The sequence below is a fragment of the Trachypithecus francoisi genome, unplaced genomic scaffold (assembly GCF_009764315.1).
Source record: "Trachypithecus francoisi isolate TF-2019V2 unplaced genomic scaffold, Tfra_2.0 Lachesis_group3, whole genome shotgun sequence".
NCBI classification, from domain to species: domain Eukaryota; kingdom Metazoa; phylum Chordata; class Mammalia; order Primates; family Cercopithecidae; genus Trachypithecus; species Trachypithecus francoisi.
Genome location: NW_022681468.1, coordinates 87,349,795 through 87,371,438, shown reverse-complemented (window position 1 = coordinate 87,371,438; position 21,644 = coordinate 87,349,795). Strand labels below are relative to the sequence as shown.

General features: G+C 48.1%; 1 protein-coding gene across 3 annotated transcripts in view; it reads right to left on the bottom strand.

The window, feature by feature from the left end:
• PCSK6 (proprotein convertase subtilisin/kexin type 6) overlaps nt 1-21,644 on the bottom strand; it is a 187,647-nt gene that overhangs the window by 48,661 nt on the left and 117,342 nt on the right. For 2 of the 3 annotated variants that reach the window (XM_033188812.1, XM_033188813.1), the window contains exons 12-13: nt 18,904-19,092; nt 14,743-14,879 (exon numbers count right to left, since the gene is read on the bottom strand). In XM_033188812.1, the coding sequence (XP_033044703.1) occupies nt 14,743-14,879; nt 18,904-19,092 (326 nt within the window). Of the gene's footprint in view, nt 1-6,259; nt 6,592-14,742; nt 14,880-18,903; nt 19,093-21,644 lie in introns of those variants that run through there. The other variant, XM_033188814.1, reaches the window with a different exon arrangement.

Here is a 21,644-nt window from a genome sequence, read left to right as displayed (position 1 = left end):
TTGAGCCTTGGTCCTGCAATGAATACGCTCCCCTTAAAGTGTGCTCATGCCAAGAGAAAGACAGCCCTTTACCCATTCAATTCCCAGTATGTAGTGGTGTGCTGGAGCCAACTAGCACTGGCTTAATGGAACTGATTGCTAACATTTTCAGGAACTTTGTGAGCTCGTTGTTAAACATAGCCTTTATTAAAAATTAAATTACAGAAGCTTATAATTGAATAAATTACATTAAAAATAAAGGTAATGAATATTCACAAATTACCCCTTCCTCATGATCTCACTATATTTTGTCACTTTCAGGGTGACTTACATCTGTTTCATCTACACAGGGGAAACACTATTTGATGGTGGCTACCGGGCCCCTCTCTTACCAACCTGTCTCCAGTGATGTCATGTGAGCAGCTTGAAATTGGCCATGGTGGGAATATTCCCATATGGAAATTGACAAATACTACAAACAAGGGCTGGGTTTACTGTTGATTTTCTAGACTTAAGAAAGTGATGGAGAAAGCATTAATAATGCAGGTATAACTTAAAACTGTTTCGTGTCTGTAGGCATTACATTGAGAACAGTATACAAAACTGAACAGATATTCTTCCAGTATTTGAAAAGTATTTTCCAATTTAGCAAAGAAGTTGTTCCCATCACTGGTGAGTGAATGAAGTTCTGACATATGTCTTTGTTGTTTCTGTGGCAAAAATATTACCCAATATTTATGCTGGAACGACAACTGTTCATGAATTACAACCATCGGTTTGTTATGGATACAAGAATTTGGCAAAAATCAATGAAAGCAGTCTTTGAGAATAGTTGGCTAAATAGAATTTATAATACAAGCAGTGTATATTTTATTATTTGTAAATTGTTTGCTACACATCCTTTATATCAGTAAAATTTGTAATGAACTTATGTGATACATCTATATCTATATATAATTTCCCCCGTGTAGTTGTTAAATATTTACCAGCAAGCAGGACAATATAGCTTCATGGGTGGTGGGAAAATGGGGACAGGATGGGACGCCTCAGATAACACCCAAATAAACAGCCCTCTTAACTACCATGAAACAGAAGACTCAATTCAACTGAACATGTAAACAGGGCAGAGTGGGGGACAGCAAACTAAGGTCACAGACCTACCGCCTATTTTTATAAAGTTAGGTCAGAACACAGCATGGCCCTCATTTACATAATTTCCAAGGCTATTTTACACTAGAATGGCAGAGTTGAGTAGTTGTCTCAGAGACCAGAAAACCTCAAACATTTACTATCTGACCCTTTACAGAAAAAGTTTGCCAACCCATGGGCTAGAGAAAAGTGAAAAGGCCATCTGTGAATCACTTGAGTTTGTCCAAAATATTTTATAAATATTTTTCAAATTTTTTTTTTTTTTAGAGACAGAGTCTTGCTCTGTCGCCCAGGCTGGAGTGCAGTGGGGCGATCTCGGCTCACTGCAAGCTCCGCCTCCCGGGTTCACGCCATTCTCCTGCCTCAGCCTCCCGAGTAGCTGGGACTACAGGCGCCCGCCACCACGCCCAGCTAATTTTTTGTATTTTTTTTATGTAGAGACGGGGTTTCACTGTGTTAGCCAGGATGGTCTTGATCTCCTGACTTCATGATCCGCCTGCCTCGGCCTCCCAAAGTGCTGAGATTATAGGAATATTTTTCTAATTTTATGATGTCTTCTGCCAGACAGAAGTTTCTAATTTTATGTGTATGCATCAAGATAAACATTTTCTTTCCAAATGGTTGGCCAATTATCATTAACTCTTATTCAACACTTCAGTCTTTTCCCACCAGTTTAAAATGCTATCCTTAGCATATCTCTATGGCTTTATTAATGGACTATCCATACTGTTCCCTTGATCTGTCTGTTCTAGCACCAGTGCCACATCATTTTATTATAGTTAAAAATAGTTACACACCTGCATTCATTTTTTTCAGAATTTCTCTAGCTATTCTCTGTGCCCATTCTTTCAGAATAGGTTTTCCTTGCATTCCCTTGATTTTATTGTGATGTTGATGGGGATTGTGTTAAAGTGATGGCTATCCCTTCTTTGTGAAGAAGAGATATCTCAATGATACTGAATCCTCCCATTCAGGAACACAGTCTATAGGAAAAACCCTTAAAAATCAATAAGCATCTATTCCAAGTACTTATTGCATGTTCCCAACCTTTTTGGCACAAGGAATCAAGTTTATTGGAAGACAATTTTTCCACAGTCGGGGATCCGGTGGGGAGCAGTGGGGATGGTTTCAGGGTGATTCAAGCACATGGCAATCATTGTGCACTTTACTTCTATTATTATTACATTGTAATACATAAGGAAATAACTATACAAGTCATCATAATACAGAATCAGTGGGAGCCCTGAGCTTGTTTCCCTGCAACTAGATGGTCCCATCTGGGGGTGATGGGAGACAGTGACAGATCATCAGATATTAGATTCTCATAAGGAGTGCACAACCTAGATCCCTCGCATGTGCAGTTCACAATGGGGTTCGCACTCCTGTGAGAATCTAGTGCCTCTGCCGATCTGACAGGAGGTAGAGTTCAGGCAGTAATGGGAGTGTCAGGGAGCAGCCATAAATACACATGAAGCGCTTGCTGGCCGCTCACCTCCTGCTGTGCAGTCCAGTTCCTAACAGGCCCTGGACCATGGACCAGTAGGTGGGATGGGGACCCCTGTTCTTGTGGGCTGGTTAAAGCAAGTTCTCAGAAGCCCTGTTGCTTTCTTGGATTTCAGCCAAGTGAGGATGCCTCTCAGGAGCAACATTCCTCAGCACCCCTGACCCTCGCTGGCACCCAGCAGAGGCTCCCAGCTTTTCACATTTAATTTTTATCTTCTAATCACAACACTTTAAACAAAAAAATCCAACCAGAAATATCTTAAAGCCAGACACATGAAAACCACTGGCCACAGGGCTAAAGAGATCAGATCAACTATGGGCTGCCTGCACTGCCTTGCGGGGGGCCTGGAGACCTCACCAGGTTGGGTTGAAGTGAGGATGGCCCTGAGCTTAGAAGACGGCCCTGATGCCAGGTTCTGCCCCTTCCAGGCAGGTGAGCTCAGTCAGGCTCTGGGTGGAGGAGCTTGGACTCAGCTTCCTCTTCCACAAAAGGAGAATCTAAACACTCACAAAAAGAGAATCACGTTCATCCTGGCAAGGCTCAGCACTTCTCCGGTGCTGTTTCGTTTAATCCTCCCGCCGTCCCTGGGCAGAGGATGGGTTGGAGGCTCAGAGCATGGAAACGGCCTGCCCAGGTCTGCAATGACCAGTGGTGGAAGATGGATCTGAGAAGCAGGTGGCTCTAGAGCTCAACCTTGTGCTACACTGGGTCTTGAAAAACAAGCACAAGCAAATATGCACCACACACATACACACACCCACATATTCATGTGCACATACACACAGATACATGCACACATATACATATATACCTAATACCCACATATACACACATACATATCCACATAGACATGCACATGAACACACAGATATATACAAACCCACATACACACATACATACTTATACACAGTGCTCTCCCCCACACGTACACACATATATACACCCAAGCTCACCCTCCCATACACACGTCCAGGAACTGTCTAGAGCACCTGCAGTCAAACATAAAAGAAACTACGTGTCCCACGGCACACTGAGCATTTACTCCTCACAAGTGAAGAACTAAAGTGTATTTGCTGTATTTACATTGTTATATTTAATTGTGCCATCTAAATCTCTTAGATAGTCTTGCATTCTGACCTCTTCGGAAGAAATGTTTCCCATACATGTGCTTTTAAAAACACTTTGCATAATGGTGATTCTCAAATAAACGTAAAATGGAGAAAACAGTACAATGAGTCCCCATGCCCCATCACACGGTCCCAAGAATCCCCAACCATTTCTCAATCTTGTTTTGTCCACCCCCTCCCTACTCTCCCACTCCCCACCCCCACCCTCTGGAATAGTTTAAAGCACAAACCTTAGGCATTGCGGTAATATCTTCACTTGTAAATACCATGATATGCATCACTAGCAAGAATAACTGTTCCCGAAACTTTAATTCCTTATTATCATCTAACTCTAAGACCCCTGATTCTATACTGATTTGTAACAATGAGATAAAATAGTATCCAGTGCCTGTTGGAGAACACGTAGGTGCTAATCATCATCCTATTCCTCTCTTTTTCTTTTGATAAATTGGACTTCTTTCCTAGATTGGTGGGAATCTGGAAATAATGCTGTTGAAATAATCTGGAAAAACACAGCACATGTGGGTTGCTGCTCTTTTGGAAACAGAAGAAAGATTAGAGAAAAAAGAAATTTTAATCAGGGAGAAAGTGAATTCTCAGAGTTCAAGAGTGACACAGGATTTTTAAAAGTGCCATCAATTGTCTCAGACAGTCTATTTATTGCTGTGTGAATACCAAGTATGTAAAACCCTTTGGAACCATGAAATAAGATACATGGTGTCAATTATAGAGAGAAGATTGGAGAGCATGCTTGATTATTTTTTCCATTTAGACACTGATGCCTCACAATTCTCCCTGGCAGGGGAAGACCGTGGGAGTGTCCCAGCACCTTAGGTATGCTCTTGGTTACAAAGCGAGGGCCAGGCCAAGTCAGTAAAGTTTGGGCCCTGTACAGAGAGTCATATCCCTGGTCGAACTGCCTGCAGGGCACTGTGCTGGGCTCTTGGGGTGGAAGAGGTGAAGAACAAGGAAGCGCCCCTCACCCCCATGCTTACCCAGCAGACCTGGCATGGGGCAGGTGTGCAGAGAAGGTAAGTGTGTGCTCCATGAACAGGAGACGCACCATGCAGATGCCCCTTAGGGCTGATGAAGCCAAGGTCGATTCCTGCAGAGCACTTCACGTGCATCAGGCGTGCCCATGGGATCCCCAGGTCATGAGGAGGTGCAGGGACCTTCCTGTGCCTGAGGGTGCTGAGCAGGATGTGGCCCTGAGTGGGGAGGCTGGCCTGACCTTGGCAGGTGCACAGGCTCTGCCTTGTGGTTCAGGTGCAACCACCAATGTAGGCTCTGAGTAAGAAGGGTGGGCTGGGAAGGCTCCTCTCTTCAGTTACTTGGTCTAGGTCTCACTTCTGCTCAACCCTGTCTTATAGGAGAGGAGACCCAGTGCAGAGGCCAGAGAGACAGGAAAAGTGGAGGCAGGAGGATCCAACCCCAGGCCTGTCCGATGTCTGATATGGGAGAATGAAGTATACATGTTTCTCAGAGAATGGACACTTTCTGCATTCTGGGTCCAAACTTAAAATCTCGGGCATTTTGGATGGCAACTCTCTAAAATGCAGCCAAACTTCTCCAAAAGATGTTCTGCAGGACAGGCTATCACCCTTGCTCTGCCTGCACTGTCACCAGCTCCCTGTCTCTCAGCCTTGCAGGCTCTCTACGTAACGGCTAGAGTGGCGAGCTCACCCACAGTGGAAGCTGCCCCCTCTTCCACACTCACACTGTGCACTGCATGAGCAAGGTCCTAGTGTTCCCAAATCTGGAGCTAAGTAGAGTTCAATAAAAGTGTGCTGGGCTGGGCACGGTGGCTCACCCCTGTAATCGCAGCACTTTGGGAGGCCGAGGTGGGCAGGTCACCTGAGGTCAGGAGTTCAAGACCAGCCTGGCCAACATGGCAAAACCCTGTCTCTACTAAACATACACACAAAAAAAATTTAGCCAGGTATGGTGGCAGATGCCTGTAATCCCAGCTACTTGAGAGAGTGAGGCAGAAGAATCACTTAAACCTGGAAGGCAGAGATTGCAGGGAGCCGAGATTGCACCACTGCACTCCAGCCTGGGCAACAGAGTGAGATTGTCTCAAAATAAATAAATAAATAAACAAACAAACAAACAAACAAATAAATAAAGGTGCGCTGGATGCAGGAATGCATGGCGAGCCGTTAATACCTGCAAACGCTGTAGGACTGCAAAGCAGGATTCCCACTTGATTCCATTCCTAAATTGCCTCCTGGAAGAGAGTGATTCTGGGAGGACCCAGATCCTTGGCCTGGGAACTGAAGAGGAAAATGGATGCTAATCTGCTACTCAACTTTTAAAAATGGTTTTAAAACTAATTACATAAGCCACGTTCAATCTGACAGGAGGTGAGTATTATTCGAGTTAGCATATCAGTCAGATCACTTAATTACTTCATAAACCCTGGGTCTTAGCATATATTTGAAAGCACTTTTACACAGCACACCATTGGAGCAGTTTTTTTTTTCTTTTCACTTTTTTTTTTAAAGCAATTAACTTGCAGAGATTTGAAGGAGATTGAAATGAACACCACAGAAACAAAGCACCCTGCCCCAAGCACAGGTTCTTGGAATGCTTGTAGAGAAGTGAGGACTGCCTGCTTTTCTGGTCTATGCCTGTGTGTGTGCTGCACTGTGCCCGGCACTGAGGCTGGTGGTGACTGTGCACTCACAGGCCACCCTCACCAGACAACCAGGGAGTAGAAGATCGCGCCCACTTGGGATCAATTCATACCTTGGCATTGACGAGGCCGACAGGCAGCTGACTCCACTGATGCTGACCAGCCCTGCATTTTCCTGGCCTCTAGAGCTCTGAATCCTGGAGACAGAGGGCAACCTAGGTCATCTCTGTCACCTTCCCAGGCTGAGGTCCCCAACAGGCACTAACAGGTTGACCTCAGCATTCAGCGCTGGGGCTGGTCCTGCCTCCCTGTGTACACAATAGCATCATAGTGTGCAGGCAGGGCCGGGCTCCCCTCTCCACCCATGCACTGATGAGAAGCCCCTTCCAGCGGCTGCCCTGCCCACCTGGCGTGGCCTTGCAGGGATGCTCTGGGGGTTGGTCTTACTGTGAACAATGCCTACGTTGGGACCCGGGTCTATGGGCACAGCATAACCAGTGCCTTGGTGAGCTACGGGTAGACATGGTTCTCTGTTCTTACTGCATCCTTTCACCCTTCCTCCTAGGGGTGCTTCCTGGCTCTCTGGTGGTTCATACAGATGTTCTCAGACTCTCCTCCACACCTCAATGCCCTGTCTACTGAAGACCCCCATCCACACTCACGCCCTCTGTGGGCACCAGAGCACCCTCCCAGAGGCAGCCGCCCCTTTCCTTATGTCGGCCTGGCCAGGAAGCCCCCACCTCTGCTCTGCACTCATGCAAAGGCCCAGATCTGCCCCTGGAGGGAGGGGAGTTAGGACAGGTCATCACTGAGGACTATGTCTCGGCTTGACATCCCCGCACTCGCCCTGCGGATTGGGTGGGGAAACCTGGCTCGACGCAGCGGAGCCCCTCTTGGTCCCTCCCAGGGCCTGGGAAGCAAGGTCAGCACTGAGAAGTCTCTCGCCTGGGGGTAGGCAGAGTGAGGCAGGTCATATGTGGACACCGCCTGGCACTTCATTCTACAAAACGAAAAGGACAGTAGTACCCTTGGGGCAGTCTCCATCTCCTAATGGCCTGTATTCTGTGCTACTAAGATAAAAAAACAAAGTGGCCCTGGGGAACTCCTGAGAATTTGGCCTCAGGCAGACCCTTCTTCACAAGCCCTTCCTTGTTTCTTTCAGCCGGAAATCCCTGTTTGCTCCGCTGAACTTGGGGCACTCTTCCGGGTCACTGGTGGCCCTTGGGCCCTTGTGCATGGTACTATTGGTTCCTGAAATCCGAAATGTTCCCAACTAGCCTGTGGGCTCCTCAGGGGCAGGGACTGTGTCTTGGGGCCTCTCTGTGCCCCTGAGCACTGGCATAACATCTGACACATGGCAGAACCTCTGCAAAATGTATCGGAGACATGTCTGTTAGGATATGCAGACCTTCTCATTTTGACATTTCAGGAACAGCCAGAAGAGGCACCATTCATTTGGAGGCTGAAGAGGGCTTATCCTGGATCAACCTCAAAAGCACTGGGCCCATACACCAACCTGGAAAGGGCCGCTTGGTCTTTGTTTGAGCCCCTCTGACCCTTTTTGGTCTCACTCCATCACTCCTTTCACTCACCCTGGAAGGATCCAGCCGCCACACTGAACAACACGCTCAGAGGCTGGCCCTGGAATGAAGTGAGCAGGGCAGGTGGGGGAGACTCAGTTGCAACTGCAGTGTCCCATGCGAGGGCCACATGGATTTCCACCGTGGAGAGATGCTGGTGGGATCCAGGCTCCCAGGCTAGCTCCCACTGTGCTTGGGGAGGATGCACGGAGCCTGTGGGTGACAGCAAGAACCCCATCCTCCCCACACACAGCAGGGAGGGCTTGCCGTGCGTCAGTCGTGGCAGGATGCATGCCTGCACTTGCTGTTTCTGGGAAAGACCATGTTCAGGAGTGGCAGCTCTCTACAGGGGAAAACTTGTGCGGAATGAAGTGACCCCAGACGCCCCGCAGGAATGTGCACACTCTCTGTGATGACACGGGAGAATGTGTCCCCGCCCCCCAAATTCCAGTAGGCCACAGAAGGTCAGAGCTGGAAGGTGCCACAAGGTGTTTATTCTGCACCCATCTCAACCTTCTGAAAGCAAAGATCCAGTTTCTACCCATGCTGATGGGTGGAGATCAGCCTGTGTCAAGACTTAATTTGGGGCCATCCCCAGAAGTATTCTTGTATCCACTAATCCTGTGTCCTCTGTAGCACACAGAGCATCTGGTCATGTGGTGGTTACAGAGGGTTACAACTGGACTAATTAACCCGCCAACACCTATTGTGTATCTATCATACACCATGCAGCAGGAGGCTCTCGGGGCACAGCAGGACCGGAAGGAAGGAAGGCTGCAGATGGCAAGCCCATCAGTGCTAAGGCCGGGGCCGGAGCTGCTGAGTGCCATGCAGGCAGCAAGCAGGGAGCTGATATGGTAGCATCTGGCTGGGCAGGAAGCAGTGTGGCAGGCACACAGGTGTGCAGGGCATGCGGTTCCGTGCTGTGCACCACTGCAAGCCTAAAGCTCGCTCAGCACCTACACGCAATAGGCTCCAAGTGTTAATCATTGTTATATAAACAGATCTTCCATTGCCCATACAGCTTGAAAGGCTGACGATACTCAATACACCTAATGTGTATTGCTAGCCCAGTCTTCCCTCTGACCTCCAGATACATATCTTCGCCTGGACTTGTGCAAGTATCTTTGATTTAACCCACCCAAATCCAAGCTCCTGATCTTCTCTCCAGCATCTTCTCCCCCTGCAATGTTCCAGATCTAGGAAACTGGGACTCCATTCTTCTACTGTACGGGACAAAAACTCTGGAGTCATTCATGCCCCCTCTCTCCTCTCACAGCCCACATCTGATCCATCTACAAATCTCTCGACCCTGCTTTCAGGATCTGACTGCTTCATAGACTCCACTGATGCTGCCCTGTCAGAGTTACCTTCACCTGATATTGCAATGACCTTCTAACTGGCTTCCCCGCCTTTGTTTCTCTCCCACCCTCACTTCCATCTACTCTGACCAGCTGTTAGCCTATTAACACAGAAGTTCAGATCACCTCTCTCCTCTGCCTAAAATCCCTCAGTGGGTTCCAACCAAGTCCCTGTGAGGGCTGACAAAGCCCAGTGCGATCTGGTCCCCATGCTCTCAATGCCTGGCTCTGTCCTATTCTGCCCGTCTTCCTGCTGCCCCCTGCAGCCTCGGGGGCCTCTCTGCTGTGCCTGGAACATACCAGGCACACTTCTGCCCGAGTGTGAACCCTTTGCTTGGAATGCCCTTTTCCCAGATGTCTGCAGAGCTCACCCCCTCATCTTCAAGTTTTACTCAAATGTCCCTTCCCTGAGGCCTTCCTGGGACACCCTGAAATGCTCTTGTCACCCTTCCCTTCTTCATTTTTCTCCTTAGAGCTTCTCATCATCTAATGGACATCTTCTTGCCTGGTAATCTTGTTTCGTGGCCTCCTCTGCCTTCTAGAATATAAGCTTAGCATCTGTTTTGTTCTCCGGTGCACCCCCAGTGCTTAGAACTTGGTAAATGCTCAATAAGTATCTGTCGAGTGAAGGCTGTGTTCTTGGAGAGGAGTATTATTCTTTGAATAAACTGATGAATTCCACTTCCTAATGTTTTATTTAAGACTTCTGTATTCCTATTCAAATTTGCCTATAGTTCTTTTTTCTTTCTTTCTTTTTGACATATTGATCAATTTCTCTTCACTCTTATTTCCCTGTAGTGATCTAGAAGGTTGGCATCTTGTTTTAAATCTTAGTTATCTCTCTATTATAAGAAGATATTTGAGTTTATATGTCTCTATCAGTGCTAAGAGTAAGACATAATCCATCACCCCTCCCACTAAATGTAGAATGAAAATCTCAGCAAATTTTTATTCCTCCCCATTCTCATCCCCTGCCTTTATGTTTCTGTCGGAGTATGAGGTGGGAGAGTGGGTAGGATGTCCACCACAGGCATTCAGAGAAGACCTCCCCATGAGGCCAGGTCTAAGCTGCGACCACGGGAGGCCCTAGGGACAGCTGTCCCCGAGGAGGGAGCAGCATGTGCAAAGGCCCTGTGGAGGTAAGACCAGGCATGCTAGGGGACAGTGATGAGGCATAGGAAATGATTCATGGTGGAAAAGTGCTAAGATGTGCAAGTTAGGCTAAGAGATTTGAGTTTTTCTCTAAGAGCTGTGGGAGGTCATGAAAGTTAGCAGGGGTGCATCATTATCTGAATAATATTTTAAAAGGATCATTGGGCACTGGCTGGAGAGCGGCTCTAGCCAGTAGGGGTCGAGGCAGGGAGGCCAGTGGAATGAGGAGGTAAGAGATGATAGGGGACTGGAATGAGGCAGTGGGCAGACTGAGATACATTCTGGAGGCAGATGGTGAAGGAGACAAAGAAGAATTAAAGGTTCACTCCTGGGATTTGGCCAAGCAATGGAGTGCAAGGTGAAGCTATTTACATTAATGTGGAAAGCAGGAAAGAGGCAGTTTGGGAGTGCTGTCTAAGGTGCACAAGCTCAGAGCCAGTTAGACCTACGCCCAGAAGCAGGAGGCTGCTGCAGAGCAGGTCTGGGTGCACGAGGGCAGGGAGAGGCAGCTTTGGGCACCACCAGCAGGTACAAGGTGCTCAGTGTCACAGGGATGGATGAAATCCCTGGATGGGAACAAAGAGCAGAGGGCCCAGGAGCATGTGCAGGGGTGTGCGTGAGAGGGATCAGCCAAGGAGATGCACAAGGAGCAGCCTGTGAGGTGGAGAGGGCCCGCCAGGTGTGGCATCACTGCAGCTGTGCAAGAGGGTGCTTCCAGTGGGGGTGAGCTGCCAATGTCGCTGTGTGCCGGGCCCTGCTCTCAGTACCCAGCCTGGCTTACCTGATTTCATCCCACCGCAACCCAGTAACTTGCGTACTATCCCCATTTTCTAGATAAGAAGAGCAAGGTCTAGAAAGGCTAAGTGACTTGCCAAGGTCACAGGTATTTGTAAGAGTTAGAGCCAGCATCTACCCCCAGGTAGAAGGGCTCCTGAGCCCACAGTCTTAACCACTGTACCCTGTGGTCCCCAGAGAGGGCGCTTAGTTTGTTAGAACCATAGACCCTGGCTTTAACAACCTGGGGAGGACAGAGATGGGACCACAGGCTTGGGCAGTGTGGAAACGGCGGGGGACCCTGACAAGCCCCAGTTTTTTGTGCAGTGGATAGGAGTGGGCTGGGAGTGAGCCAGTGATGGCCATAGCAGGCAGCTTGTTCTTCCAGCTTTGCCATAAAGGGAAACAGAGAAGTGGGTGGTGGCTGGAGGGGATGTAGACTCAGGGGAGAAGCATCAGTGCATGCATGTTGGCCTAACAGGAAGGAGAAAGAGAAGAATGCATGACATGCATGAGAAAGGCTGCCTGCAGCGGCACAGTTCCATGGGGGACTGACTGTCCCCTTGAAGCTGCCCTGGGACATGGGTAGGGCTCATTGTATTCTGCTCATGATACAGAGTAAAGATCACGGGTCTGGAGTGGTGAAATGGTGTGCCCAGTTCCCAGGGCTATGCTATGAGGACACAAGAGCTGTAGCCCCAGCCTCTACGTGCTCTCCTGCATACAGCACCAGCCTCCCAGGCAAGCAGGCCATGCAGGCTGGCATAAGAACTCTGCCTGGTGCCCACGAAGCAGTGAATGCTTAAGGATGCAGCTGGCATGAGGAGTCAACCTTGACTTTTAATACTAGGCCAATATACTTTGGGGCTTTTAAAAGTAAGAATTTAGAAGCTTCCACTTTTAAAATGTATAAATTTCAGGTCATTTAAAATTTTACATTGTTGTATTTTTAGGATTTGTTATAACACTTTCTTTTTTTTTTTTTTTGAGATGGAGTCTTGCTCTGTCACCCGGGCTGGAGTAGAGTGGCTCAGCTCACTGTAAACTCCACTTCCCGGGTTCATGCCATTCTCCTGCCTCAGCCTCCCTAAGAGCTAGGACTACAGGCACCTGCCACCATGTCCAGATAATTTTTTGTTTGTATTTTTAGTAGAGACAGGGTTTCACCATGTTAGCCAGGATGGTCTCGATCTCCTGACCTCATGATCCACCCGCCTCGGCCTCCCAAAGTGTTGGGATTACAGGCGTGAGCCACCTTGCCCAGTCAACACTTTCTTAAAATAGTTATTTACTATTTCAAAACCAGAAAGAATACAATTGGGGGAGCTAGAAGATCCCTGTAGATGACTTGATGACTTGAAGTCAATTTTCTGCGTAAGGCAAGTCAATGCTCTTCTTTTCTCCTAAAACTGTGTTTTATGAAGAACTGGAAAAGAACCAGGGCAGGGAAGGTTCTCATGTACTCCTAGGGTGACCAAGAAGCAGACTGCATCTTCATAGAAAAGGGCACAAGGAATGACAGAACAGTGAAAGCAAACCTTGAGGAAACTCGCCCATAGAAAAGCAAGATTCCAGCATATTCTGTAAACGTTACTATGCATTCAACTCAGGGAACAAAGACAGGTGTTTATAGACCTCTGTGGGTAACTAAAAAATAAGATGTGCTGATTGTTCCAGTTTTCTTTCCTGGTTATAACCCCATTACCTAGATCAGAGTCTGGTACTTAATAAAGATTGGTTAAATAAATGATTGATCATTAAGTCAAAGGGATTAAAAAGGGTACAATAATTACCAGAGAAATAAACAATCCAAAAGCAAAATTAAGAAAACCATTCCATTTACAATAGCATAAAAATAATAAAATACTTAGGAACAACTTTCACCAAGGATTGGTGAAAGACTTATATACTGAACACTACAAAAACCACTGCTAAACAAAATTAAAGAGAGCTAAATAAACAGAAAACTATCCCATGTTTATGGACTGGAAAACTTAATATTGTTAATGTGGAAATATTCCCCAAAATGATCTACAGATCCAGTCTCTACCAAAATTCCAACTACCTTTTAAAAAAGAAATGTACAAGCTTATCTTAAAATTCATACGGAATGATATGGGACTCAAAATAGCCAAAACAATCTTGAGAAAGAACCACCAAGTCGGAGGACTTGCACTTTCTGATTTCAAAACTTACTACAAAGCTACAGTGAACAAAACAATGTGGTACTGACTCCAGGATAGATATATAGACCAATGGAACAGAATCGAGAGTGCAGAAATGAACCTCTCTTCTGTGGTCAGTTGATTTGCAACAGGAGTCTCAAGATCACCCAACGGGTAAAGAATATATTTTTCAACAAGTGATGCTGGAACAAGTGGGTACAAAAGAATGAATCTGGACCCCTACTTCACACCATGTACAAAAAATAATTCAAAATGGATCAAAGACCTACACGTAAGAGCTATAAAACTCCTAAAAGGAAACACAGGAGTAAATCTCTGTGACCTTGGGTTAGGCAATGGTTTCTCAAGTATGACACCAACAGCACAAGCAACAGAAGAAAAACTAAACTGAATTTCATCAGAATTAAAAATTTTTGTGCATCAAAGTGCACCATCATGCAATTGATGGACCACAGATCCCACTTCACACCTACTAGAACAGTTATAATTTAAAAAACAGCGAACATTAAGTGTTAATGAGAATATGAAGGAGCTGGACCTCTCATACATTGCTGGCAGGAATGTAAAAGGGTGCAGTTAATGTGGAAGACAGTTTGGTTGTTCCTCAAAACGTTCACCATAGAGTTACCATATGACCTGACAATTCCAATCTTAAGTATACACCCACAAGAAACGAAAACGTAGGTCCACATAAAAACCTATACCTGAATCCTCATAGCAGCACTATTTGTAACAGCAAAAAGGTAGAAACAAGCGAAATGTCCGTCACAGGTGAAAGAATAAACAAAATGTGATCAATGTGTACAATGGAATATTGTTCAGCCATGAAAGTAATGAAGTTCTGATGCATACTACAATATGGATAAACCTTGAAAACATCATGCTAAGTGAAAGAAGCCAGACACAAAAGGCCAGGTGTTATATTATTTCATCTATATGAAATGTCCAGGAGAGGCAAATCCAAAGAAGCGGTAAGTGGATTAGAGGTCACCAGGAGCTGGGAGGGGAGGAGGGAATGGGGAGCGGCTGCTTCATGGGTGTGGGGTTTCTTTTTGTGGGGATGAAAACATTCTGGAATTAGATAGTGGTGATGATTACACAACACTGTGAATGTACTAAAAGCCACTGAACTGCACACTTAAAAATATTTAAAATGGTGAATTTTCTGTTATGGGAATTCTACCTCTACAAAACAAAACAAAGAATTATCAAAGACTCCGTAGTTAAAAAAGGCCCAAAGGTAATAAGAGGGTTGAGATACAAAAGCTGTCATGAGATTCCCAAGAGCCACTGACCTTGCTTCTCCGGGTTGCGGACCTGGGATGGCAGGTCTTGGATTTCCAAGGTCCACTGCCCTTCAGCCTTTTCTCCCCAACAGTGGACAGTCATGAATTCCCAGTTTGTAAACCCTTCATTGGAAAGATCCAGCAATCTGCAATTGGAGATGCAGTGTCAGAAAATGAAGATGCTGGTACTGAGTGGCTGGGCGGAGGGACTGGCACAAGGAGGACTCTCGGGGGACTGTATGATCTGGCTGGACCGTACCCCCAGGGCAGCAGGGGTCTGGCCCCAGCCAACCCAAGGGCAAAGGGCATGGTGAAATGTGACTGTCTTTAAGGTCTGACACAGACTATCTCCTCCATCACCTCCTTGAACCTCCCTAACATTCTGAGAGGTAGGCAGGCAGGTTTCACATAACCCAGTGAAAGATGTTTACAAGCTTACCAACAAATGCCCCCAATCCCGACACTTTCCTGCAGAAGGTGGTTGGTTCCTTCCCACCCAGGAACAATCTTACAGAGCCCATAACTCCAGTGCCTGGATGCACAAAAGCAGACAGGGGTGGACCCCCCGCCGCCCGGGGTACCTTCACTGAAGCCCAGAGAGTGCTCACTAAGGACACCTTTTTAAAGTGCTTGTTTGTGGAAGAATGAAACTTCCACGTTTGACTTCGAGCCAGCTGTGTGCACTGTTCTCTGGGAGACACAAATAAGGAAATAGGAGCAGCTACTCAACCTTGTGGGGAAAGTTCTGTCCCTTCACCTCCAGGGCTGATCCAGTCTCAACAGGGGCATTTGGAGGAGATGACGATGACAGGGTTGGTTGCTTTTCAGCGGGAATGGGAGGGACCCGTGGACAGCCGGGAGGAGACGGCTCCCACACCCGCAGCAGTACCCTCCTTGCAGGTCCCGATGAGCCTCCCTTTGCCCTTCCCACCTCGATGGCCTTTCCCAACTGTACCCTTGAGCCCCTGGGCCTTCTGCCTCACACTTGGTTCAAGCAGAAACAGGAAGCAACTAATCAACATCCAATCTCTTCCTGCACCCAGTGCCATCCTCAGAAGAGACTCTTTCCGCATTGGAATCAATTCTAGGTTTTTTCCTCTTATTCTTTCTTCATAGTCTAATTTTCTATTTTGATTTTGGAATACACATTTTTTTTTTACATAGGGATCTTTATTGTTTATCAGAAATTGAAATACATAAGCTTTGAATGATGTAAGACTCAATTTCCAATCTGGGGGTTCTCCAAACACTCAAGGTAGGACAATGTTTATCTAGGTAACATACTTTGCAATGGAGAAGAGTGAGGTGGAAGCATCCTGTGCTTTCTTCTAAGAAATGGCAAAGGTCAAGGCTGATTTTCACACTCAATGCCAAGCTGAACCCAACACACTGGGGACAGAACAAGGACAAACTGTCTTTTAAGGGCTGAGGTGCTGAGGCACATCCATGGCTTCTTAGTGAAGAAACTGGCAACCTGATAAAGCTGTCAAATTAAGTAAGATGTGCAGTAGGATAGGAGGTCATTGACCCAAAAACACGAATTCTTGATATGATCACAAAATCTGCCTTGGAAAAAAACCAAAGTCCCAAGACTCAGATGACAGCCAGAGTAGCCTCAGGGTAGTTTTTCTGTTTTTTTGTTTTTGAGACAGACTCTCTGTCACCCAGGCTAGAGTGCAGAGGCATGACCTCGGCTCACTGCAACCTCCGCCTCCTGGGTTCAAGTGATTCTCTTGCCTCAGCCTCCCAAGTAGCTGGGATCAGGCGCCTGCCACCACGCCCAGCTAATTTTTGTATTTTTAGTAGAGACGAGGTTTCGCCATGTTGGCCAGGCTGGTCTCTAACTCCTGACCTCAGGTGATCCACCCACCTTGGCCCCTCAAAGTACTGGGATTACAGGTGTGAGCCTCCCTTCCTGGGCTAGGGTAGTTTTTTAAAGTGCTCGATGGCACAAGGACAGCACTACCCAGCCAAGGGGTGGCTCCCAATAAGCCTGGCAGGACCTGCGCTCTATTATCCCAAGGGCGCAACACTGGGCAGCAGCAGGAGGAGGAAGGCTTCCAGGGAAGGGAAACAGGGCCCTAGGGAAGCGGGAGAGGGGAGGCTGGGGCACCAGAAGGCTCTTGTGGGTCAGGCAGCCGGACGTAAGGAGGACATGAAGGGCAGCCAGACCCCTGCGCCAGGGACGACACCAAACATTTTTATCTATATTATCACACTCAAGTCTTGTAACAGTCCTAATGTTTAAAGATGAGTGAAGTGACATTTTCAGAGGTGAGGAATAAAGAGAGGCAAAGTGACTGGCTCCTGGGAGCCCAGCCAGGAATGGAAGAGCAGAGTGTGGGCCGACTCTCCAGGGTCACTGCCACCTGCCTGCCTGCTACCTGCTGCCCCAGCCTCTAAGGCTCACCACAGGCTCTCGGTCAACCTGGGCCATCACCTGGGCCTGCACCCAGCTCTGCCTCTGAGTCAGGGGTCACAAACCTGGGTGCCACTAGGTGTGCAGCTGGAGTGAATGGAGAGCCCGTTGCTGGCCTCAGGGCTGCCAGCATGGAAAACAAAGAGCACATGGACACACGCTCGCCCACCTGCTCAGCTCCAGCCCAGTGCACGCAGGAACATGGGCCTGGTGTCAGACAGCTTCCAACTTTCCAAGAAATGCCAGAAATGAGGACTTTTAACATCTTTAAGAGTTAAAAACGTAAAATAAAAAACACCACGGGGAGCAACATAGCATCAAGCTGCAGCTTGCCCACTGACACCTGAACTGCTCATGCCTGCGTGGCCTCCCACAGGCAGAGGCAGAGCACGGCTGGGCCTCCCTGCAGGAGGGAGAGATGCCCCTGTGGCGCTTGTGCTGTGAAAGTAGAACGTGGGATGGGCTGAGTTTGGTGCCAGGGACTGCCTCAGGGTTGATTCCAGTGCACCAAGGACAAAGATGGTGCCAGGCCCACCGCCTGCTGCTACTGTTCCAGCTTGCCTACTGCAGAGAGACCAGACTGCTGGGCAGTGCTGTGGGGGGCCCAGCACAGGCTCCAATCCTCTGGACAATGGCCCTGTCTGCCTTGCATTGCTGCTGAGTCAATTACTCTGTCTCATACAAAGTGTGGGGGGAGGGGAAGGGTTAAGCAAAGGGCAACCCCCAACTTCTGCCTGGTCCCATCTGAGAGCCTTCGCTAGCCCCTGTTTCTGAATCTTTACAGTTCCCTACAGCCCACACAAGGGCACAGCCTCAGGCAGGTCACCAAAGGAGTCAAGTGGGCCCAGAGTGGGCAAGTCGGGATGGGGACCACACCCCAGTAGACAGAGCAGGCCTGGTCTTGGGGGGCTTCCTGCAGGTGATGTGGGCACAGTGCCAGTTCTGGTTTTTGAGAGAAGCTGGAAATGCTGATTCGTCCATGAAATCTCTTTTCTCTCTCTACCGCTTAGCTAGAAAGAGACAGAAAGGTACCGCAATACCCTGGCCCCTCTAAGTTCCTATAAACACCTACATTCTAATTACTTGTAAATCCTATATTTGCATCAATGTATTTTCCCTTGTTTCTAAGTTTGCTAAAGAAATGACTCCATAGCCTCCCAAAAACCATGTACAAAGCTTTGGAATTTCTAGCCCCTGAATGCAAGAGAAGTTGGCAGAGAGCAGCCTGGGGGCACCTTCCCTGCACACCATCCGAGCCTGTCTATCTTCCTGGGACAGGCCCCTGTCAGTGCAGGTTCTGCAGGGCAGCCCACAACTGGGTGGGAGAGCTGGCAGGGGGATAAACAGTGCTCCCTGTGCTACACACACTCGATTCAAAGGCCAATTGAACAGGATAAAAATGACCTTCAATGCACTTCTAAGCAATGAAGGCATAGCCAGAATTCCACAAATCCCTCCACCACCAACAACAAAACAAAACGAAACAACAACTCTTTTGTCACTTTTTTCTGAAAAGGAAAGTTTTCCAGGACCTTTTGGAAGGCAAAGTTTCAGGGAGCAACTTTTAAGGTTTGTGGGGCCTACATGCGAGGGTCTCCAAGAGAAAGGAAGCTGCCAGCAGAACCAGCGGGAGCCCTCACATGCCAGAGGGCCTTGCAGAGACACTGTGGGTCCAAGACTGGACAGAAGCTCTTGTGCAGTGCAAATCTCGGGAAGCCCCAGCTCCCATCCCCACACCTGCCTCACCTTACCTCTTTGCCAAAAGTTGAGACTTGGTTCCCGAGGGAGAAATCAGGTAGATCTGGAGGTCTCCTCGGCGTGGGTGCGAGATGGAGATGCGAACCACCACGTGCTCCAAGTAGACCACCCGCTGGTCCGAGTGCTCCGCGCAGGCACTGGTCAGGGCCATAGTCCGCAGCACCTGCACTAACGGGATGCTCCTGGGGGAGGAGGGAGGGCTCAGCACTTGGCACCAAAATCATGAAGTGTCACTCACACAGCCAGGGGCTCCAGCACCTGTCCACCCCGTTCCCACTGCCGCCTCAGGGCCCTGGGGGCCCCAGGGAGCTGCAGCAGCCTCTGAATGCCTCACACGGATGCTCCACTGTGAATTTTATCACCTGTCCTGAAGATGTCTATGCCTCTGGAATTTGCTCAAAGAGATTTAAAAGATGGGTTCAGCTGGGCACGGTGGCTCACGCCTGTGATCCCAGCACTTTGGGAGGCCAAGGTAACACCTGCTGCCACCACTCCAGCTTGCCTACTGTGGAGAGACCAGGCTGCTGGGCAGTGCTGTGGGGTGCATGGCACAGGCCCCATTCCTCTGGAGAATGGCCCTGTCTGCCTTGCATTGCTGCTGAGTCAATTACTCTGTCTTATACAAAGTGGGGGGAGGGGGAGGAGAGATCACAAGGTCAGGAGTTCAAGACCAGAATATGGTGAAACTCTGTCTCTACTAAAAATACAAAAATTAGCTGGGTATGGTGGCAGGCGTCTGTAATCCCAGCTACTTGGGAGGCTGAGACAGGAGAATCGCTTGAACTCAGGAGGCGGAGATTGCAGTAAGCCTAGATCGCAGCACTGCACTCCAGCCTGGGAGACAGAGCAAGACTCCATCTCAAAAATAAAACAAAATAAAATAAAATAAAAAATAAAATGAAATAAAATAAATAAAATAAAATAAAATAAAACATGGGTTCTTGGGCAGAGTTGGGTGAATGTCCCCAGGGATGGACCCCCTTTGGTGACCAGAAGGCAGCTTCTCCTCGGTGGCATTTAGCCAGCTCATTTCTCAGTTGCCCTAGTACGACCTCTATGGTGACAGGTACACTAAAAGGCCAGACCTCACCACACTGCAATATGTACATATAAGAAACCTGTCCTTGGACCCCCTAAATATATAAAAATAATTAAATGTTTTAATAAACAAAAATTTAAAAAAAAATCCCACTACTTTGTTTTTTTTTTTTTTTTTTTTTTTTTTGAGACGGAGTCTCGCTCTGTCGCCCAGGCAGGAGTGCAGTGGCCGGATCTCAGCTCACTGCAAGCTCCGCCTCCCAGGTTTACGCCATTCTCCTGCCTCAGCCTCCCGAGTAGCTGGGACTACAGGCGCCCGCCACCTCGCCCGGCTAGTTTTTTGTGTTTTTTAGTAGAGACGGGGTTTCACGGTGTTAGCCAGGATGGTCTCGATCTCCTGACCTCGTGATCCACCCGTCTCGGCCTCCCAAAGTGCTGGGATTACAGGCTTGAGCCACTGTGCCCGGACTACTTTGTTTCAAAGACTAGCATTGAAAATAGAAGTCACAATGCTAAGTAACAGCAACCAGCAAACATTTCCCAAGCTGACTGTGAACTGAGCATAAGGCACTGGCCTGAGAACTTCCAAGGATTAACCCATTTAATCCAGAGGGAATTAAGGACTACACCCAAGGTGCAGCTAATGCAGGGAGGATCTGGGAGTTGGGGCCCCAGAGCCCACGCCTCCGCCTCAAGGCTTCGCTGCCTTGTTGCCTCGCTGCCTCCCATGGAAGCTCGTGTGGACCCACAGTCAAGCACACAGCTCGGAGTCTGTCCTCTCACACTGGTCGAGGGTGCCAAGCTCGTGTGCTCCCAACTCTCCTGCAGAAAGTCGGGGTCCCCTCGCTTTCCTGCCCTGTAATGGAAATGGACGATGGTTCCCTTTACAAACTCAGGGCAGCTTTACCATATGGGATGGAATCTCAGGATAAACACAAAGCCTCAATCATTCAAGACTCCTTTCTACTAGAATTTTCTGACATACTCCCCAGACCAAGCAGACACAAAATCTGTACCCCAAGGCTGCTCCTGTGTCCAGGCTGGACCATCCTGCCGATTCCAGGCCACTAGGGTTCATGCCTCCTTGAACTTGAGCCCCCCACCCACCCCACTGATCTGCAGCTGAAGAAATACGGCATTCTTTGGTGCAGACCAACCGCCACCCCGCAGCACATTAATAATTCCCTACCACACGACTGGCGCTCGGCTTATTATGGGGAGCGCTTTTCCCATTATGCCTGGACTCTCCTCCCGGGAGGCACAAGGCATTCTGCTCAGAGCCTCTCAGGAATTACATTGCTTGGCTCTACTGGGCCTGAGTCATAAAAAGCAATCAAAACAGTTATAAACAGTGATGTAATTCCCTCGGAGACTCTGTAAATATTTGAAAACATGCTTTGCATGCACCATAAATTGATTTAGAGATGCTGACTTCCTTCATTGCCTTCTCCCAAGTTTTACTGCTGGTGTTTACTGGTCAGCAGCCCCCACTGCGGTAGATGCAGAACACAACAGAAGGCTCTGGAGAGTTCCAGGCCCTGCAGGGCCCATGTGTATCTCCAGGTGAGTGTCCCCACTTCACCCCACACTAAGAATGCAATGTGGGTGCGTTGGGGAGAAGCAAGGTGTGGAAGAAACACCTAGGCCAGCAGACTTACTCAGTGCTTCCCTGGGGCTTCTAAATGTAGCTCCCAGT